The sequence below is a fragment of the Colletotrichum fioriniae genome (genome assembly GCF_027942845.1).
Source record: "Colletotrichum fioriniae strain IMI 355084 chromosome Unknown scaffold_13, whole genome shotgun sequence".
NCBI lineage: Eukaryota > Fungi > Ascomycota > Sordariomycetes > Glomerellales > Glomerellaceae > Colletotrichum > Colletotrichum fioriniae.
The window spans coordinates 386,784-404,202 of NW_027076849.1; the positions used below are offsets into that span (position 1 = coordinate 386,784).

General features: G+C 51.2%; 3 protein-coding genes and 1 non-coding gene across 4 annotated transcripts; all 4 read left to right on the forward strand.

Annotated features, from left to right (window-relative positions):
• Positions 1-2,152: 2,152 nt before the first annotated feature.
• On the forward strand, positions 2,153-4,062 carry N0V96_009852 (uncharacterized protein; the record flags this gene model as incomplete). Its single annotated transcript, XM_053198057.2, has 8 exons — positions 2,153-2,347; positions 2,409-2,438; positions 2,503-2,575; positions 2,636-2,678; positions 2,736-2,790; positions 2,854-3,396; positions 3,460-3,717; positions 3,784-4,062. 8 exons carry the CDS (start codon positions 2,153-2,155, stop codon positions 4,060-4,062), a joined length of 1,476 nt encoding a protein of 491 aa, XP_053044548.2.
• Positions 4,063-7,172: 3,110 nt separating this feature from the next.
• N0V96_009853 lies at positions 7,173-7,260 on the forward strand. Its single transcript has one exon. It is a non-coding gene; the product is annotated as a tRNA-Glu (tRNA).
• Positions 7,261-9,223: 1,963 nt separating this feature from the next.
• On the forward strand, positions 9,224-10,906 carry N0V96_009854 (uncharacterized protein; the record flags this gene model as incomplete). Its single annotated transcript, XM_053198056.2, has 5 exons — positions 9,224-9,474; positions 9,559-9,726; positions 9,784-10,052; positions 10,274-10,839; positions 10,901-10,906. The coding sequence occupies 5 exons, from the start codon at positions 9,224-9,226 to the stop codon at positions 10,904-10,906; spliced, it is 1,260 nt and encodes a 419-aa protein (XP_053044547.2).
• A 4,679-nt stretch (positions 10,907-15,585) lies between these two features.
• Positions 15,586-16,223, forward strand: N0V96_009855 (uncharacterized protein; the record flags this gene model as incomplete). The annotated part of the gene is made up of 2 exons (XM_053198055.2): positions 15,586-15,814; positions 15,886-16,223. 2 exons carry the CDS (start codon positions 15,586-15,588, stop codon positions 16,221-16,223), a joined length of 567 nt encoding a protein of 188 aa, XP_053044546.2.
• Positions 16,224-17,419: the final 1,196 nt, after the last annotated feature.

Genomic DNA, 17,419 nt, shown 5'->3' on the forward strand with positions numbered 1-17,419 from the left:
TACTGTCCCCTTGAAGCTCCAAATGAGACTATCTTCCCCACGGCGTTCATCCTGTCTCTAACATTTCACTGCGAGGCCCCCACTCCGATGGAGCTGAGACCGCACAAATGCGACGAGGGCCTCCTTCGTTGCTCGACGCCAGACATGGTTTGCTAGGGTGGATAGGTCAGACTACCTTTTGTGAATGGTCACCTGCGATCCCGCGTTTCTGCACCCGCATTGCACGTTGCTATGATCGCCACTCAATCCGGCATGGATGCCACCGATAGTTGGTCCATTGGTGTGTCATTGAAGGAGACAGCGGACATGAATTCTTGGCATCGCTCGACTGGTACGGCGGATATGGTCACTCTAACGTGTTGCAAACATAAGCTCGACATCTTCCACCCGAACCTCGCTGAATAGACGCATTTCCCCGTCACTATGGTCCCAACACATATGGCCTCGAATATTCCATGTACTAAGTGATACGAGCTTCTTAGCGAGCTTCTACGCCCGCTCTGATTGTGATAGTGGTTGTATGTCAAGCGCAGCGTAACGCACTAGACGCCATAGAAGCGCTGCAGGGAAGGCTTCCTTCAAAATGGTTCGCCCCGGTCACGAAGGAACCGACTAAATCAACCTTCTAGCCTGAATCCATGTGTTCTAGTTCGCTGCAGCGGAACGAAGCTTTCTCCTCGCGCAAGTGCCGAGCCAAATCATGTCCAGCCGGCCTACGTGCCTTCGCCAAGAATGAGGGCTTGAATTACGTCCGACACGACCTATCATGGTTAGGAAAACAACGCAAACATAGATAGAAGAACGTGCACAAGCACACCACCGTAGATAAACACCCGGAGACTGCCCTGGGCAAGTCAATGATTAGTGAATTACACCTCGTCTGCTCCGTCAACTAGGTAGGCTTGAAACAAGGTTGGGACTTGTTGGCCTTACTTGGCGCTGCGCCATCTCCCTGGCCGTGAGCGCATTTCGCTCTCGGCAGCGCTTGTTGGTGGAGGTATGGATTCTAGAACACAGGGAACCATCGTCAGGTTGGCCCACTTTCTTCCACAACCAACCTTGAGCTGCGTCGTTCGACCCAGGAACCCTTCTCCTCACCCAAAGAACACACGCCACCATGCTCAACCTGCGCTGAAACAATCCAGTAAAGAGGAACGCGGGGAAAGATGAATTAGCGCGATGGTGATTGTGTCCACTTTCCCCAGTTCAGAAGCCAACCTCCCACTTCCCCGGACGGAGACATATGCACAGCCCACCCCGACTTGACCGGGTGCGGGCGCCTTCAAGTGAACGTGGCGGCCGAGGTGAGGCAGTGGTATGCGCGTCTTACCTATCACGCCCTTATAGCTCGTATCACTGTATGAGCAACATAGTGTCGTCAACTCGCGACGAGTCATCAAGCCGCAGAGCCAAGAATCAGGCCCATCATATTCATCTTCAAAAGCCATGCCTCCGGGGATTTTCATCCCTCGCTCGGCAGTCTATGTCACCACTATGTAAAGAAACAATAACACGAGGCAACTGAGGAGAGGCACGCTACTACTTGCCAAGACGCATGGGCAGTCAAGGGTAGAAGGAAGGCAATGTCACATTCCCCAAGCTTGGTATCTCTTGGTAACCTTCTTCTGTAGCACAAAGTGATTCGTCGTGACTCCTGTTTACGCTTATAATAGCAGCTAGCTAGGCGACGTACACCACCAGCTCAAGATGTGCGCACTTCCAGGATCGCTTGCCGCCCGCCTAGGCAAGTCTTCTCATTCTTGGAAATGACTAGGGGGTGGTCGTTGGTGTTCGGAACATGTCGGACATGACTTGGCAGAAACAAAATAAGTGAGATTCCGTGATGAATATGTGTGGGTGTAAGCAACCCAAGACCCGCCGAGCCCATGTCCCTAGTCGATCGCGGGCATGACATGGGAGCACAACGTGGACGGAGGCTGGAGGTCATCCCACGAGGGTAAGGTCTGGGCATCCCCGCCTTGTACGAATACAAAAGAGCTCCAGACCCCGTGGGAAAATGGAGAATGAATCTCGCTCGACAGGGTGCAACTAGCTTAGTGTTGCTAACATCAGTCTCCCAATTTTTCTTCTCACCTTTTTTGTTGCTTGTCTGGACTTCCGTGAAGTCTCTGCCAAAGGAACAGCCGGAATCATGACCTCCAAAACCAACACCGCGGCTAATAATCAAGCCGACAGAGTCAAGGACATGGAGCCCCAGATCTTTGAGGACGAGAACCCAGAGAAGCCCATTCCAAGGAACACTGGCAAGATCGACTACTCTGGTGCTCAGGAGAAGACTGACCCCAAAGAAATCGCTCTGGTAAAGAAGTTGGACAGATGGATCATGGTATTCGAGCCTCCCGATACCTGCTCCAAGTAACTATAGACTGACTGGTGCCTCCCTTCAGCCGATGTTATGGTCCATGTACTGGCTGAATGTAAGTCCACATCTTGGAAGTCCTAGGGTACTACGTCAACACACACTAACAACTTTTGCCGCAGTACCTTGACCGCAATGCCATTGCTTTGGCTCGCCTCAACGATCTCGAGGAAGACCTCAATTTGACTGGTTCCCGTACGTCTGACAATATTTGTCATTAGTGCTAAGGATATCGCTGACCCCTCTGTCCGACAGAGTACCAGACCTGTGTTTCGATTCTCTTCGTCGGTTACATTATGTAAGATGCCTGGCTCGTTGATGATTACTTATTCCGCAACTAATACCCTCCGACTAGAGGACAGATCCCTTCAAACATGTTCCTTACCCGAACCCGACCTAGCCGCTACATGGTACGTCTTCACAGCCCCCAACTTTCAACGGGAGGAAAAACTAACTCTGTTGCTTGTCTCCAGGGAATCATGATGATGCTATGGGCTGTTGTGAGCGCTCTCACTGCAGTTTCAAAGGACTTTACCGGACTTCTCCTCACCCGATTCTTTCTCGGAGTTACAGAAGCTCCATACTATCCCGGTGCGGTCTACTTGCTGAGTATCTTCTACACCCGGAAAGAGGTTGCTACTCGCATTGCTATCCTGTATACCGGAAACATTCTAGCCACTGCTTTCGCCGGCCTGATTGCAGCCGGAATATTCCACGGCATGGATAACCTCGCGGGCATTGCAGGCTGGAAGTGGTTGTTCATCCTTCAAGGTGCCGTTACGTTCGTCATTGCAGTCATCGGCTTCTTTCTACTTCCCGATTTCCCCCAGACCACCAAATGGTTGACACAGGAAGAGCGCGACCTCGCCTACAACCGTATGGAACTCGATACTGTTGCCAACAAGGGCGAGACCAGCACTTGGAACGGTCTGCGTCAAGCTGCCAAGGACCCCATGGTGTGGATCTTCTGCGCAATGGCCCACATGCACCTGGCTGCCAACGGTTTCAAGAACTTTGTGAGGCTTTTATGATCCCGAATCTACACGTGTAAGGAGAGACGACTAACAATTCTTCAAAAGTTCCCAAGCGTTGTCAAGACACTCGGCTTCAACACGACCATCACCCTCGTACTCACCTGTCCTCCCTATCTCATTGCTGGCGCGGTTACCATTGCCGTATCCTGGTCGTCTGGCAAGTTCAATGAGCGCACATGGCATATTACCGCGTCCAAGGCCGTCGCGGTTGTCGGTTTCATTTCAGCCGCTGCAACAATGAACTTGGCTGGTCGATACGTCTCCATGGTGATCTTCACCATCGGCACGTACGGAGTTAACTCGGTACGATTATTCTCTCTCGTCAGATTCATCAAAAGATTTTGCCATCGCAGCTAACTTCGGGAACAGTTGATCCTAGGTTGGTGCGGCAGTGTCTGTGGTCAGACCAAGGAGAAGAAAGCAGTGGCCATCTCCATGGTGACGATGATCATGAACGTCAGCTTCATTTGGACCCCCTACCTCTGGCCCAGCAGCGATGAGCCTCGTTATGTCATTGCCATGTCAAGCAGCGCCGCATTCAGCATTGCGACTGCTTTGCTGGCTTGGCTTGGGAAGATCATCTTGAAGAAGCGCAACGAGAAGTTGAGGGCTTCCCCTGATGAGACCACCGTCTTTTATGTCTACTGAAAGGAAATGTTGATGCGGTTTGCTTGCAAGCACTGCTGTTACGCACACTCATACACACTCATTCAGAAGCATCACTATGGATGGCTACGTCTGTGTGGAGTTGATCATATGTACATGCCGTAGTACCGTACTCGAGTAATGGCATTCGCGTTTTTCCTCTGACCTTGCATCAATCCAATTTCTAGCTTGATCTTGCCGTCGCGCCTTCCCTCTGGAATCGAAATCATGCTGTTGCTGTTCACTTGATGAGTATTGGTGTGGTCGTTGATTGATTTCCATGGGTGGGCTCCCTTGAGCCCTTCCCAATGCCATAGGCAGCACCGGCGTAGGTATGGGTAAGATAGTTCGCATGTTCCTACCCACCAACTCAATAAAACTGTCCTAGCTCAAAATTCTTTCTGTGGAAAATGTGTTTAGCTGCCAATCCTCGCTCCTCGTTGGGAGATGATACTGAGGTGATGTGGTAAGCTGACGCGACATGACTCCAGTTAGTTCGCGTTTACGTCTCTAATAGGGCAGTTAATGCCAAGGGTCAGATTTCGATGCCGTGGAAGGAACCTCGGATAAGGCCGAATTATGCTGCCTACGCTGGGATCGACGGACGTGGGTGGACAAGCGAGGCGGCTGGGGTCGCCAATACTTGCTTAGCCTATTTTGACAGGAGGTATCTCTATTGTGGCGGCGACCTTTAAATGTCAGCCCTACCGCTCCTCTTTCACGCCGCTTCGAATTCTCCGTTGAATCTCCCAGAGCCGGTGAGTGTGAAGCCCTCGGCAACGTCAGCATCGACTGAAGGATTCGACCAGAAAATCAAAAGCTCGACCTTCCATGGCGTATAGAGCCCTTCAGAAGCCACCCACGCCGGTGGCTCCGGTCTCAGCGCCCCAGACCCTCAGCTGGGCCCTCAGTGACCGGCCGAAGGTAAATCGAAGACAAGCTCCGAAGTCTCGGGCAGGCTGTATCACATGCAAGTGAGTTACGAGCAACACGAAGACATAACAACCCCCTTTGAGAAATGCGTTCTGATCAATTTTCATTGATCCTTGTGATGCGGCGAGCTAACGTAACTATTAGAAAACGACGCATCCGGTGCGACGAGGGAAAGCCATCCTGTCTAAATTGCGGTAAATCAAAGCGAACTTGCGAAGGATATGCAACAAAGACCATGGGAGACGAGTGTAGACTGCAGGAATACCGCCCACTGCTCATTCGACCCAACTACGAGACGTACATGTTCACTGCACAACTCGAGAAAGATCAATTTGAGTATTGGATGACATTCAGCAAGCAGTTTACTCTGTTTCCGTCGGATCTCATCACGCAGCTCATACCACAAATTGCCCGTGAAGAGCCGGCCATCAGACACGCAGCGTTTGCCATTGGCGCAGCCACTTTGGGCAGCGATAGTCGCACACAACGCACCGGTGGCGAGGGTCCATTCATGAAGGATGCTCTGCAACATTATGGAAGAGCCATTCACATCATTCGATCCAGCGCATCATCAAAGAGGAGCATCCCTCGTGCTCTCCTCTCTTGTATTCTCTTCGTCACGTTCGAGGCCATACAGGGCAATCATCAAGCTGCGCTCACCCATATAAATCATGGATGCAGTATGCTCGATCAAGTGATGAAGCAGGGTGTAAGTGGAGAATGCCCTCCAAAGCTTATTGATGAGGTTATCTCTGGATTTCAGCGCTTCACCTTGTCATCATGGACCATGAATGGATATCATCCGACCGAGACTGTGACCTGGGTACCTTGGTGCTGCCGCGGAAGAAGAAGTCGCTATGCAGTCGACGAGCTGCCAAAGAGCTTTGCAACGCTTTCAGAGGCTCATCGGTGGTGGGAGGTTATTCAACACTTCATCATATACAAAACACAGATGCATTCCGCATTGCACTTTGAAGACTTGAGGACTCCTACAAATCTGACAGAGATCCCTAAATATCAAGTCAAAAGACATATGGGCATCCTCGATCGGTGGCACATCCGGTTCAAGGCGTTATCAACCACAAAGTCTCCGTCTGAAACAGCGCACAATGAGCGCTCAAGACTACAAACGTTGAGCCTTGAGCTTTTATACAAGTCACTCGTCATTTCTGTGAAGAGCTCTCAATACACAAACAGAAAAGTTCTAGTCGACTCGACAGAGGAATTCAGTGAGATACTCGCTATGAGTAGGATCGTTCTCGAGGGACAATCAAGTATGGACCAATCCAGAGAGGTTTTCACTATGGACACCAGTCCGAGCTGGGCCATTCTTTCTGCGAGCATCTACTGTGTGGATGCAGACGTTAGAAAAGAAGCGCACCGCTTGCTCAGGGACTTCCCCCGCCGGGATAGCATCTGGGACACGAGATTGTTCGCCGCCATTTCAAAGACGAGCCAGGACCTCCGCGCAGAAAACGATTGGAGTGTCGACGATCATTTTGGTGCGATTCTGGTCAACAAAGAGGTTGTTCTATACAAGGACGAGGTATGTAGGAGGAAGTATGAGCTAGCAGACGGCCAGTGGCGAATCGTGGAAGAGCAAAGAATACCGGTGTGTTTGGAGTGATTGTATGATTATATGTATCATCGTTTACTTCTAGGCATTCAACTCTAGATACACATGAGGCAGTCACCAGTTCTTGAATGAGTCATAACTGAAACGCCTGACAGCTCCGTGTTGCTAACCAGAAGAAAGTGAGCTTACTGAGGATTTTGGCAAGGCATGTTAAAGACAACTATGGAAACCAGTCATATGGGAGTTGAGAGAGGCTTGGGGTCTACGATGTTTTCGTCCCCCAAAGATGAATTAGTAGGTTTCATGATATATGCCGTAGCATAAAGGGGCCAAGCTCTATGGAACATAAGCTCTTTCTAAGAGTACGTCCCCATAATCAAAGTTGCCAACTCAACCGGCTGAGGTCAAGGACACCCGGCGTCTTTCAATGTTATGGATAGGCCTTTTAGAAGTCTTGAAGACGAACCCGTTTCTCTCACCGAAATTGGTTCTCGTGCAATTATCGAATTCCTGGAGGAGCTAAGTTCGCGACAACTCCCTGCTTCTGATATCTGATGCCCAAATCACACAGCGACTTCAGCTTATCAGAGTACCTTGAACAATATCCCATATAGTCCAGTGGTTAGGATACTCCGCTTTCAGTTCCGTGAAAGCGTTCCGGAGAGACCCGAGCTCGAACCTCGGTGTGGGAACATGCCTTTGATATTAAGGAGCATTTTTGCACTTTTGAAGCCGTGGTATACCAGACAAATACAAACAAACCATCGGTACACCTCAATCGACCTCTACGATGACCTCGGCATGTCATACAGAACAAAGTAGGTGCTTCGACGCCTCTTGAGGGGACACGTTGATAAGATGCCTGAGGGGCATCAATAGGCTGCACCTACAACGACTGAATGACTCACAGATGGCTGGCTCCTAGCACTGAAACGAAAGTCCGGAGGAAATCAGCCTCAACGTCATGATTTTCTCGATATATAATAGGTGTGTCATTCAATCGATACATGACTACGCTCACAGTGCAATATGCAGGCAAAGTGAACTTCTTAACGTCCAAGGCATTCGTTCATCCGATCGGCGATTCTCTCGCAGGCCATATGCAAATTGCAAACCACGACAATGATAACATGTTTTGTTTTGGTGAGCTAGAGTACCAATGGAATGTGACTCTTCACATCTCACGACTTCTCGGCTTTCTACGCAACACCTCACTGGGATGTGACTGGAAGGATGCTGGATCGTAAGCTACGACTTCGATCATCCTCGTCTAAGCACGTAACTCAATACATGTTCATCTAGGCTGGTGATCTAGCATATACTGCCTGAAGTTTCCGATCCTAACTGCCAATGTCTCGTCGTTGATGGGCACGTGGTACGAGTTAATCCGAAACATCTGGGACCAGCCCTCTGTGCCGTCGTCTTCCAGATTCAACTTCACAGTTTCTTGAAGGCTCTATCAATCTGGTCGTTGATTTCCTTGAAGAAGTCATCGGATGCTGGGTCTTAGCCGCATGCTAATTGATGAAAAGCATCACTTGCCAGAACAGGGATTGTGGGGTGGGTGATGTTACCTTCGTACCTTGGCCGGCACATTCAATGCGGTCACCAGTGCTGACTGCTTGGCTGTAAGCGGCGCCCCCATCTGCCTAACATCGTGGCCCACATGCTCGTAATATTGGAATTATGACATGGCTGACGACTTTGTAGATACGTAACGCCGGTCGACTCGTTGGCAAAGACAGGAAGCGGCTATGAAGCCTGATGCGCGGGTTAGAGAGTCTTATAAGCTGAGAAATCGGACAAGTGGATGTTGGCGTTTATGAGCCTTATAGTCTCGCTCTGTTCGGTCAGGTTTCTGCTCACATGGATTGACGGCACTGAACTATCAAAGTCTGCCAGACCTCCTCATCAAACAAAACGATACGTCGCTGTCAGAATGCTCTCGGGTTGCATCCATATTGCCTGTGTGTCCGAAGTCAAAGTTATCGCGCAGTGTGGTGGCATCGTAATCTAGAAGAACGGCATCGGTATTTAAGAATCAACAAGTCGGCAGTATGCTGGAAACTATCCTATCTCTACCCAATCTCTGTGATCCGGCCTTCGCATCTTACTTATCTAAAGGTTATCAGCTCTGTTTATATTTCGAATCTGGAGACTGACCCGTTTCAAAGACAACGATCTTGCGGAATTCATCTTCCGCGTGGTAAGGTGTGGGAGTTATCTTCTCATCCCCAACCCATACACGACTCAGTGTTTACGCCATGGTGTGTCGTGTTTTTACTCAACGGAATGCCTAACTTCAATTTGCTACTAAATAACTACGATGATAAGATAATAGCAGGATTCCATCTTGGGAGTGGAACATCCTGGGGGAAGGGGTGGACAATAGATTGGCGCGAGTTGATGTACTAATTTGTGTTATCATCCGAAAATGACTGGATTTACATGCCCCTTGCTGTGTAGGACGGAATTTGATATGCCGCGCCCAATGACGTAAAAGATATAGAGAGACATTTGTTTGTAGTAGACAATAAAAGAAGCGGTCGCACCAAACCTCTGAGACCCGTTCGCTGGAAGAACCAGCAATATGCTCCTAGCCACTTTGCCACCTAGTCAACTGAGATTCTCACCTACATCGCACGCGTAGAAACGATGACCACAAGACACGAAAAGCCCGAGTCAGTCGACCTTGAGAACAGGCTCGGCGACGACGTCGAAAATGCCGCTCTCGAAGCAGGCTCTCAAAACCCCCCATCAAGGGACTGGCTTGCCAAGTTGCGGAAAGCCTCGTTGAGCTCTGCCGAAACTCGAGGCGTGGCACCGGTTCCGATTGAAGAGAGAACCGACAAGAATACTTTACAGCTATTCACGTTGTGGCTCACCGCAAACTGCACTACTCTTCCGTAAGTTTCGAAATCCTTTCCTGAATTATCGCGCCTCCGCGCGGAAGACTTGGTCTTGTTCGCCAAGCTGATGAAAATTATAAGCATGACCACTGGCATATCCGGAACCCTGGTCTTTGGGCTAGATCTTGCTGTTGCTTCATTAGTCATTGTGCTAAGCACCCTCCTATTCATGCTTCCCGTTGCCTGGATGGGCACAATGGGGCCAAAGACCGGCATGCGTCAAATGGTTCAGACAAGATACTACTTCGGGTACTCAATCCGACGCTTGATGACTGTATCTTCCATTGTAGCTGACTTGAGAAATAGCTACTACTCTTCTGTCGGCACTGCGCTGCTGCAAATCGCCACCTTGATAGGTTACACCATCATGACATCTATTGTCAGTGGGCAGACTCTCACGGCTGTTTCTGAAGGCGACCTCAGCTTGGCTGTGGGTATCACAATCAGTGTCGTCGGCGCACTGCCCATATCCTTCCTGGGCTACAAATATCTGCATTACATTGATCAATACTTGTGGGCTCCATCTTCTGTTGCTCTCGTCATTGTCGCCGGCGTCAGTGCAAAGTCGTTTGCTGGTACTAGTGCCGAGACTGTTGCATTATCACCAAGGAGTGTCTTGACCTTTGCCGCTGCATGTGCAAGTCTGTGTACTAGTTGGGCTCCATTGGTATCGGACTTCGCCGTCTATATCGACCCATCCACGCCAAGGTAGGCCGTGACTTGCGCCCAACTGAGACTGGACTAGGCTTGCGCCATATCTACAACAGAATCAAGATCTTCTTATGCGTATACGCAGGGTACAGCGTCCCTTCAATTCTGCTACTCATTCTAGGTGCCGCTGCAGGTACTGCTGTGCCAGCAAACGAGACTTGGGCTGAGGCTTACGAACTCTACTCCGTCGGTGGTATCATCAATGCCATGAACTCTCCTCTGGGAGGATTTGGAAAGTTCGTCTCGGTCCTGTTGGCGTTCTCCGTGCTTGGTCTCACAGCGTGCACTCTATATTCGCTCTCCATCAGCTTCCAGTCTCTTCATCCGATTCTCAGTCGCCTTTCCCGATACCTATACTCCCTTGTCATTGTGGCAATCATTGTGCCCATCTCAATTGTTGCCAGCTCCAACTTTTACAACTCTCTATCGAACTTCCTGAGCGTCGTTGGCTACTGGACGGCCTCGTATACTAGCATCGCGCTTACTGAGCACTTCTATTCTCGTCGGGGCCAGTATTCTGCGTACAACGTCTCTGACTGGGATAATCCAAAGGCACTCCCGCTTGGATTTGCGGCCTTGGCATCGCTCTGCTGTTCTTTCGGGCTGGTCGTCCCTTCTATGGACACTGCGTGGTATACTGGACCCATTGCAGTACGGGCCGGGGATATCGGTATACAATTGGGAATTGCTCTTAGTTCACTGATGTATATAGTGCTGAGAGGTGTCGAAACACAATGGGAAGGTCGAGGTAGATCATTTTAGTAATGTAGAAGCTTCGGGTACTTTCCATCTCCCTTACCATGGTCTCTGGATTTTTGGAACAGTTTTCTTTCCTGATTCAGAAAGATACAGCTTCACTGCCCCTAGCTCAAAACTGGAGACCGCCTTTCAGAGGTAATTAGTGAGTGTTATCGTCATTATCACCAAAGGCGGTCTCGGGGTCCCCTCGGCGGACTTCCGTTATGCCTGCCACATAACTTTACCGTAGTCGTTTGAATCAAGTAGCCTCTACGTAGTGGTTGGCACACCATCGAGGTGTCGTGCCGCTTGATGGTTGACCTCATCAACCCAGCGAATGTCGTGCTCACATCAGGTGCTCAAGGCTCCTCAATTGCGTTTAAAAGCCGTGCCCACCCAGTTTTCTTTTTGCAATTACTTGGACAACTTTCTAAACTTGTCAATCTTCAAATTAATAGTCAGTTGGGTTCCCATAGCCCTCTCACGACAGCTAGACCAGACGCAAAGCGGTGCGTTGCTGTTCCTAACCAATTTCTGGCGTGCGACTTCGGCCGATTTGGCGGCCTTTGCAGTTACCGACAAGACTGCGAGCGTCTCTACGCATGACTTTCAGAATAAGCAATATTCTATCAGGCGCTCTCGAAACATACGTATAGCAAACGGCCCGAACGAATCATCCAGAGTATTGGATGAGAAGCGCCACGTCAAGCGTCGGAAAATGCCCGGCCTCTTGGGAAAGCAAAGAGCGCATCCGGGCCCAGAAATCCGCTGCGACTCTGCGGAGAATTGTGCCGACCATGTCCTGGGCCCCGGCCGATGGCCGCCGTTGAAATAAAAAAGCAATGGGATGCACAAGATCGGGGCACTGTCAATCTAAGCTGCTTTCAAGGGGAAAAAGAAAAAGGCACGGAAAGAGGACTAAAAGACCTCAGCAATCAATGCGAGCCGGCATCAAGCCGCCCGACCGGCTGTCGCAAGACTGAGATTCCATTCGGGTCGCAGCCGACGTTACCCTCTCTCTCCTCCTATACGAACAACAAGGCACTAAGCGCCGGCGTCGAATTGCCTCGCCCGTCACAAGCAGCCTCGGAGGCTTCAGCTCGGAAATTCTTGGACGTCGACGATCCCCTCTCAAGTCTCATTGTTAGACGGGTCATCAGAAACACACCAACTCGCCTGGTGCGACGCTTGCTAGCTAGAGGGGGGGGGGGGTGGAACGCGACAACCAACAACGGGGCGGAAAAGCCAAACGCGACGAGAAAGTTCACCACTCGCCATAGCAGACTCTAGGCCATTTTTTGCCGAAATTTGCATCGTCACGAGACCTACGTGACTGGCTATGAACCACGTTGCTTTCCAATTTCCATAGAGTCAACTCGTGGGAAATCTCGGCAAGAATTGAGCAGGGACGTTCTTCATCAATATCAGCGAGGGAATATTAGTGGTCCAAAGTCTCATCCCCACACAACTAGGCAGGGCCAGGGAGCGACCGTCTGTTCACAGACCGTTCTGCCGTCAGTGCCGCGAGACGAGATGAGGTAGATCTTTCTCGGACGGCTTCGCACGCAGGCACGCACGCTCAGGTACGACACGCGCCGTTGAGAGAGCTACGGCCCAGAGCATCCACTGTCGCGCGCGGAGCTGCGTGGCTAGCTAGATGAATGCTGAATAAACGTATTGGAGGCAGAGCGCCATGTGTGATGCAAGATGAAGTGTGACACAACCTCAAGCTCTTCCCAAGCTACTTGACGCCACGCCACGATGGGCTACTACTGTACTATGAGTACCGTAAGTGTCGGTGGCAATCAACATGTCTTCACGAGAGGAAGAGGCTAACTTGCGCTAGCAACTTGGCTCAGGTCTCGGTCAGACAGAGGAGGACAGAGGGGAGGAGGTCTGGAGGCGGGAGGGAGGGGTCAGCCGGCTTGTTCGGCCGATCTCTGGCGCGACTCGAGCCATATCCGCCGGTGCACCCCTGGACCGCCCCAGCAAAAGGACCAGACTGGGCTCTTTCCAACTTCAACCAGCCAAAGAACCGGCAAAGGGAGCATCGGGGTCCTCGTTATGGTCGTCTGTTCCCGCTCGCTCTGGTTTAGAGTTAAATCCCAAGCGGTCGGCCGTTGATGAGACGAGGATCTTTCATCACAGGTCAAGCCGCGGTCAGATCCATCCACGGAAAGAAAGGAAATGATGGATTCGTTTTTCTGTCAGTCTTGTCAGTGTCAACGTCAATGTCAATGTCAAGTGTCAGTGTCACGATGTAGGTATATACATGTGACAGAAGCAAATATGGCATGGAGCCCGATCCGTCGCCAACGTCAGCTATCTAGGAGCGTAAGGTAGAAATGTGCCATAATCAGATGCTTTTTCCTTCGTCTTCGTCTGCTTGCCGCAATTTTCGATATTTTCCTGTAAAAAGACGTAAAAAGGAAGCAGCTTCACCTCGGTAGGCTTGCATCTAAGCAGCACTGCAGCAGTCAGGGACAGGGGCACCCAGGCAGCGCCATTCCGACAAGGGAATGGCTTCGTGCGGGGGAAATTGGCATCTCCCCAGACAAGCAGCGATGTGGCCCTCCCCCTCCTGGGCCTCCTCCAAGCTATTTGTCCTTGTCCGCGTCGTCAAACGGACGCGAAGGGTGCAGAGCCTGGCTTGGGTGTGGTGAGACTGACCCAATCAAGGCAGACATGACACACGGGTATTACCTAGATGGGATACATGGAGAGAGGGATCATGGTGGTTGCTTGTGGCTGCCGTGTGTTCCTGCATCTGCCCACCTTGTTTTGCCTGCCTGTGTCTGCCTTCTTGTCTGGCGTTCCGGGTATGATTGTATGTCTGGTGCCACCATCTCTCTCTCTTAACCTTAAGGCGTCAGACCCGGATGGATTGGCAAGCCACTGGCAGTTTAAGGTACCGAAACACGGGACCTTTGCGTTTCCGGATCATGGACTTGGACGGGCAAAAGTGGCCAATCAAGCTACCAAAGTTCGCAAAATCACCAAGCCGCCCAGATCCCTCTACGAAAGCAGAGGCGACACGACTGGGACGGTGTCTCCAATGGCCTTTACGAAGTAGTATCAAGGTGTTCTAGATGGTTCAATACGGGCAAAGACTGGACCCATGGTTCCGGGGGCGCTTGTGGCACTGTGGCCATGGTCAAGCAAGGCCAGGAACCATCATCTTCTCAATTAACTTTGCAGACTGCCAGAAACCCCCCGAACTTACTTCACCAGGGACCATGGCACGCATGGCCAGAGGTTCATCTGACAGCTGCGGCCTTCAGCTCGTCTTACTTCTGATACTCTTCAGACGCTTGGCCAATGGCAATTTTCGATTTACCCATCAATAGCGCGTGACAAGCAGCCAAGAGATGTTCCCGCCGTCGTCCCCAGTCACCCCGGATTTGGCCTGGAAGGTGGAAAAGAAGGAGAGCAATTTGAACCCAGCTACGGAGAATACTCCATTTTCGAGCGCGATTGAATCAATAATAATACATGTAACCACAAGTGTTGCACGTCCGCCAGATCTCATCCACAATTTCACCAGTCCTTGAGATTCAACGCTGATTGAAGCGCAGCGCCATGTCAGCTAACGACTAAGATGAGGGAATTGGCTCCGAAATTACGCCCGACCCAGCATACAAAAGTCCAGCTTCCCAACACTGCAAAGTCCATGTCCATCTGCATCATGCCGCTCCCCTTATGGGGAATCGATCTCCTTCTTCACATGTCCAACGAGATGAGTACCGAGCACAGTCTGCGGCCTTCACACACACACACACAGAGACACCACTTTTCTCCAATACGTGCCCACACGCCACAATGGCCAGGATTCGGAACTTAGCTAAGAGGCAATAGAGGTCAAAAAGCCCACTTCCCCGGCCTCGCCTTGACCCAAGAAGATCCCCGTCCTAACGGAGGATACTATCCAATCCGGTATTCCCACCCGTCCACACCCCCTGCTCCTCTGCAACCCTCGCCTCTGCTCTATACGATCACCAGCGTAGCCCTGAGGCCCGCAGACCACTCGAAGGTCGGGTATGCGCGGGGAACTTTCGACTACGAGGTAAGCCCTGTTCTCGCTCCCTTCTTTTTTCATCATATCGTTGCAACGCGCATGCACCAGCCGACCCCATTCGGACCTAGCAACCACTTCTCACGACCAGGGTCTCTCAGCTATCCACTTTCCCCCAGATTCTCGCCTTGCTTGCGCACTAACTCTACTGACGGAGGTACTCGTCCATCCGGGTTTTCTGTGACTACTTCGTTTGATTGCCAGTTGTCACTGGACTCGCTACAACTGCTTGTACATGCTCTCCAGGATGGTAGCCCACTTCGAGCTGTTTGCCCCGTCCTAGCCCTGAGAACCTTGGTTATTAGGTTCGCCAACTAGATCCAGGCAATTCCTTCTCCGTTATGAACCTCAAAGTCATGCCAGTCCGAACATCCCGCCTATACCCATACAGCCGAAAGGCATCAGGGTGTAACCACACGTACCCTTTGCTCCGACTTCTATCTACATAAAGCCTTCCTTCCCTCAGCTTTTCTCAGACTTTCCCTTCTCCTCTGCTCCATCCACACTCGCTTGTCTATCATACCGACACCTGATATCCACTACCACCTTACACACACAATCCACCAACAATCAACACGATTACCAAAATGAAGTACGCGTATGCTCTTGCTGCCCTGGCCGCTGTCGTCGCCGCCCAGGTTGACCCTACCATCATTCCCGAGTGCGCTCGCAAGTGCTTGCTGGACGCCACTGCCTCGGCCACCAGCTGCAAGGAGGGCGACTACGTCTGTTCCTGCGAGCCCGCCAACAAGTCTGCCATCCAGGCCGCCGCCACTGGCTGCGTCGTTGGAGCCTGCGGTGCCGACGTTGCTCTGAGTATGTCTACATTTATACTCATGTACCACCAAAGTAATATCATCAGAAGACTAACCTCACTTTCTCAACAGACCAGGTCCTTCCCGCCTCCGACAAGCTTTGCGCCGCCGCTTCGGCCGGCTCTGGCACGTCCGCCTCAGCTTCCGCCTCCTCCTCGGCCGCCGCCTCCTCGGTTCCCCCCGCTAGCATGCCCTCCGTTGCCAGCACCACGGCCGTGACCGTCACTGCATCGCCCTCCGCCAGCAGTGTTGTCGTCACCTCTACTCGCGCCAGCAACGGCACCGCCTCTGCCTCTGGCACCGCTTCCGGTACCGCTGCCGCTACCACCTCCGCCGTCCAGGCTGGCGCTGCTGGCCTTGCCCCCGTCGGCGGCCTTGCGATGCTGGTTCTCGGTGCTCTTGCCATCTAAGCTACCAGGCAACTGGAGACATAGCTCTTGGAAGTAGAGCTCGCCCGGAGTTGTCGGTAAAGATGAAGGGTCCGACTCTTTGTACATACATGAGAAAAGTCGGGATGAAATGATTCATGGTTGATGGTGGATGCCTGAAGCATATGCACCACCATATGGAGGTTTATTGCCCGGAGTCATGTGTTTGACATCGGGCATGTAGTTCAAGTTAAAAGCAATACAAGTTTTTTAATATCATCACTCTGTCTTCATTGTCTCCAAAGTTAAGCCTAATGTCGATTACTATAAAATTCCTGAGCAGGCCTGAAACCGCGTTAGAGGCACCAAAATACAACTGTCCATGCTAAAATCATTGGCATCAAGATCTTGTTGGCTAGAGGTCCAACGATAGGTGACCCCGAGCTATGCGGGGTGTTCATGAGAATGTTTGCCTGTTTGCTGACATCCGGGCACTTGCCATCGAGAAGATCCTGCATGCTAGACCTCTTTCCCACGGCCGCTTTCCCGTCTGGCATGCACTCTCCCGCCTCATACCCGCGCCTGAATTCGAGCGCATTGGCAAACATCCGCGCCTTCTGATCAGTGGTGAATCCGTTCTGCGGGATTTTGCCACGGCACGAGGAGTGCTGTTTTTCAACCGAAAGCTATCCGTTAGTGCTCTTCTTTGAGTCCAATATAAGGGTGTCAGGGCACTTACACTCATGTAGTTATTTATCTCAACTGCTAGGCCACCAACGCATGTTACCTGCGAGCATTGATAAACCACGTCACGATTACCCGAGGTCTGGGTCGCGTTGGTCAATCCGTCTTGAATAATACATTCCTGGCCGATCTCGTTAAATGTATGACCGAGACCGAACCAGTGGCCAACATCGTGAACGAGTGTTGTAGCATCGCCCCCCTGAACATGCGCTTCTTCAATTACGATGCCGTCTGCTTCATCGAGCTGCTGGTTTGGAAACGTGACGTACTATACATGATGAGAATCAAGAGTTAATCGTTGTTCCACTTCGTGATCAGGTCGTTGTGATGGTCTTACGCTGTTCAGTTCCTGGTCGTCCTTCTCGCTGCTTCGCAACCCATTGACAATCCAAACGGTCAATGTCAGCTTTCCAGGCGCGCGTGTCCGGCGTTGCCAATCTAATAATTTAGCCTCGCGTCTAGTAACTCTTGACCAGTCCTCATTTGCCTTTGGC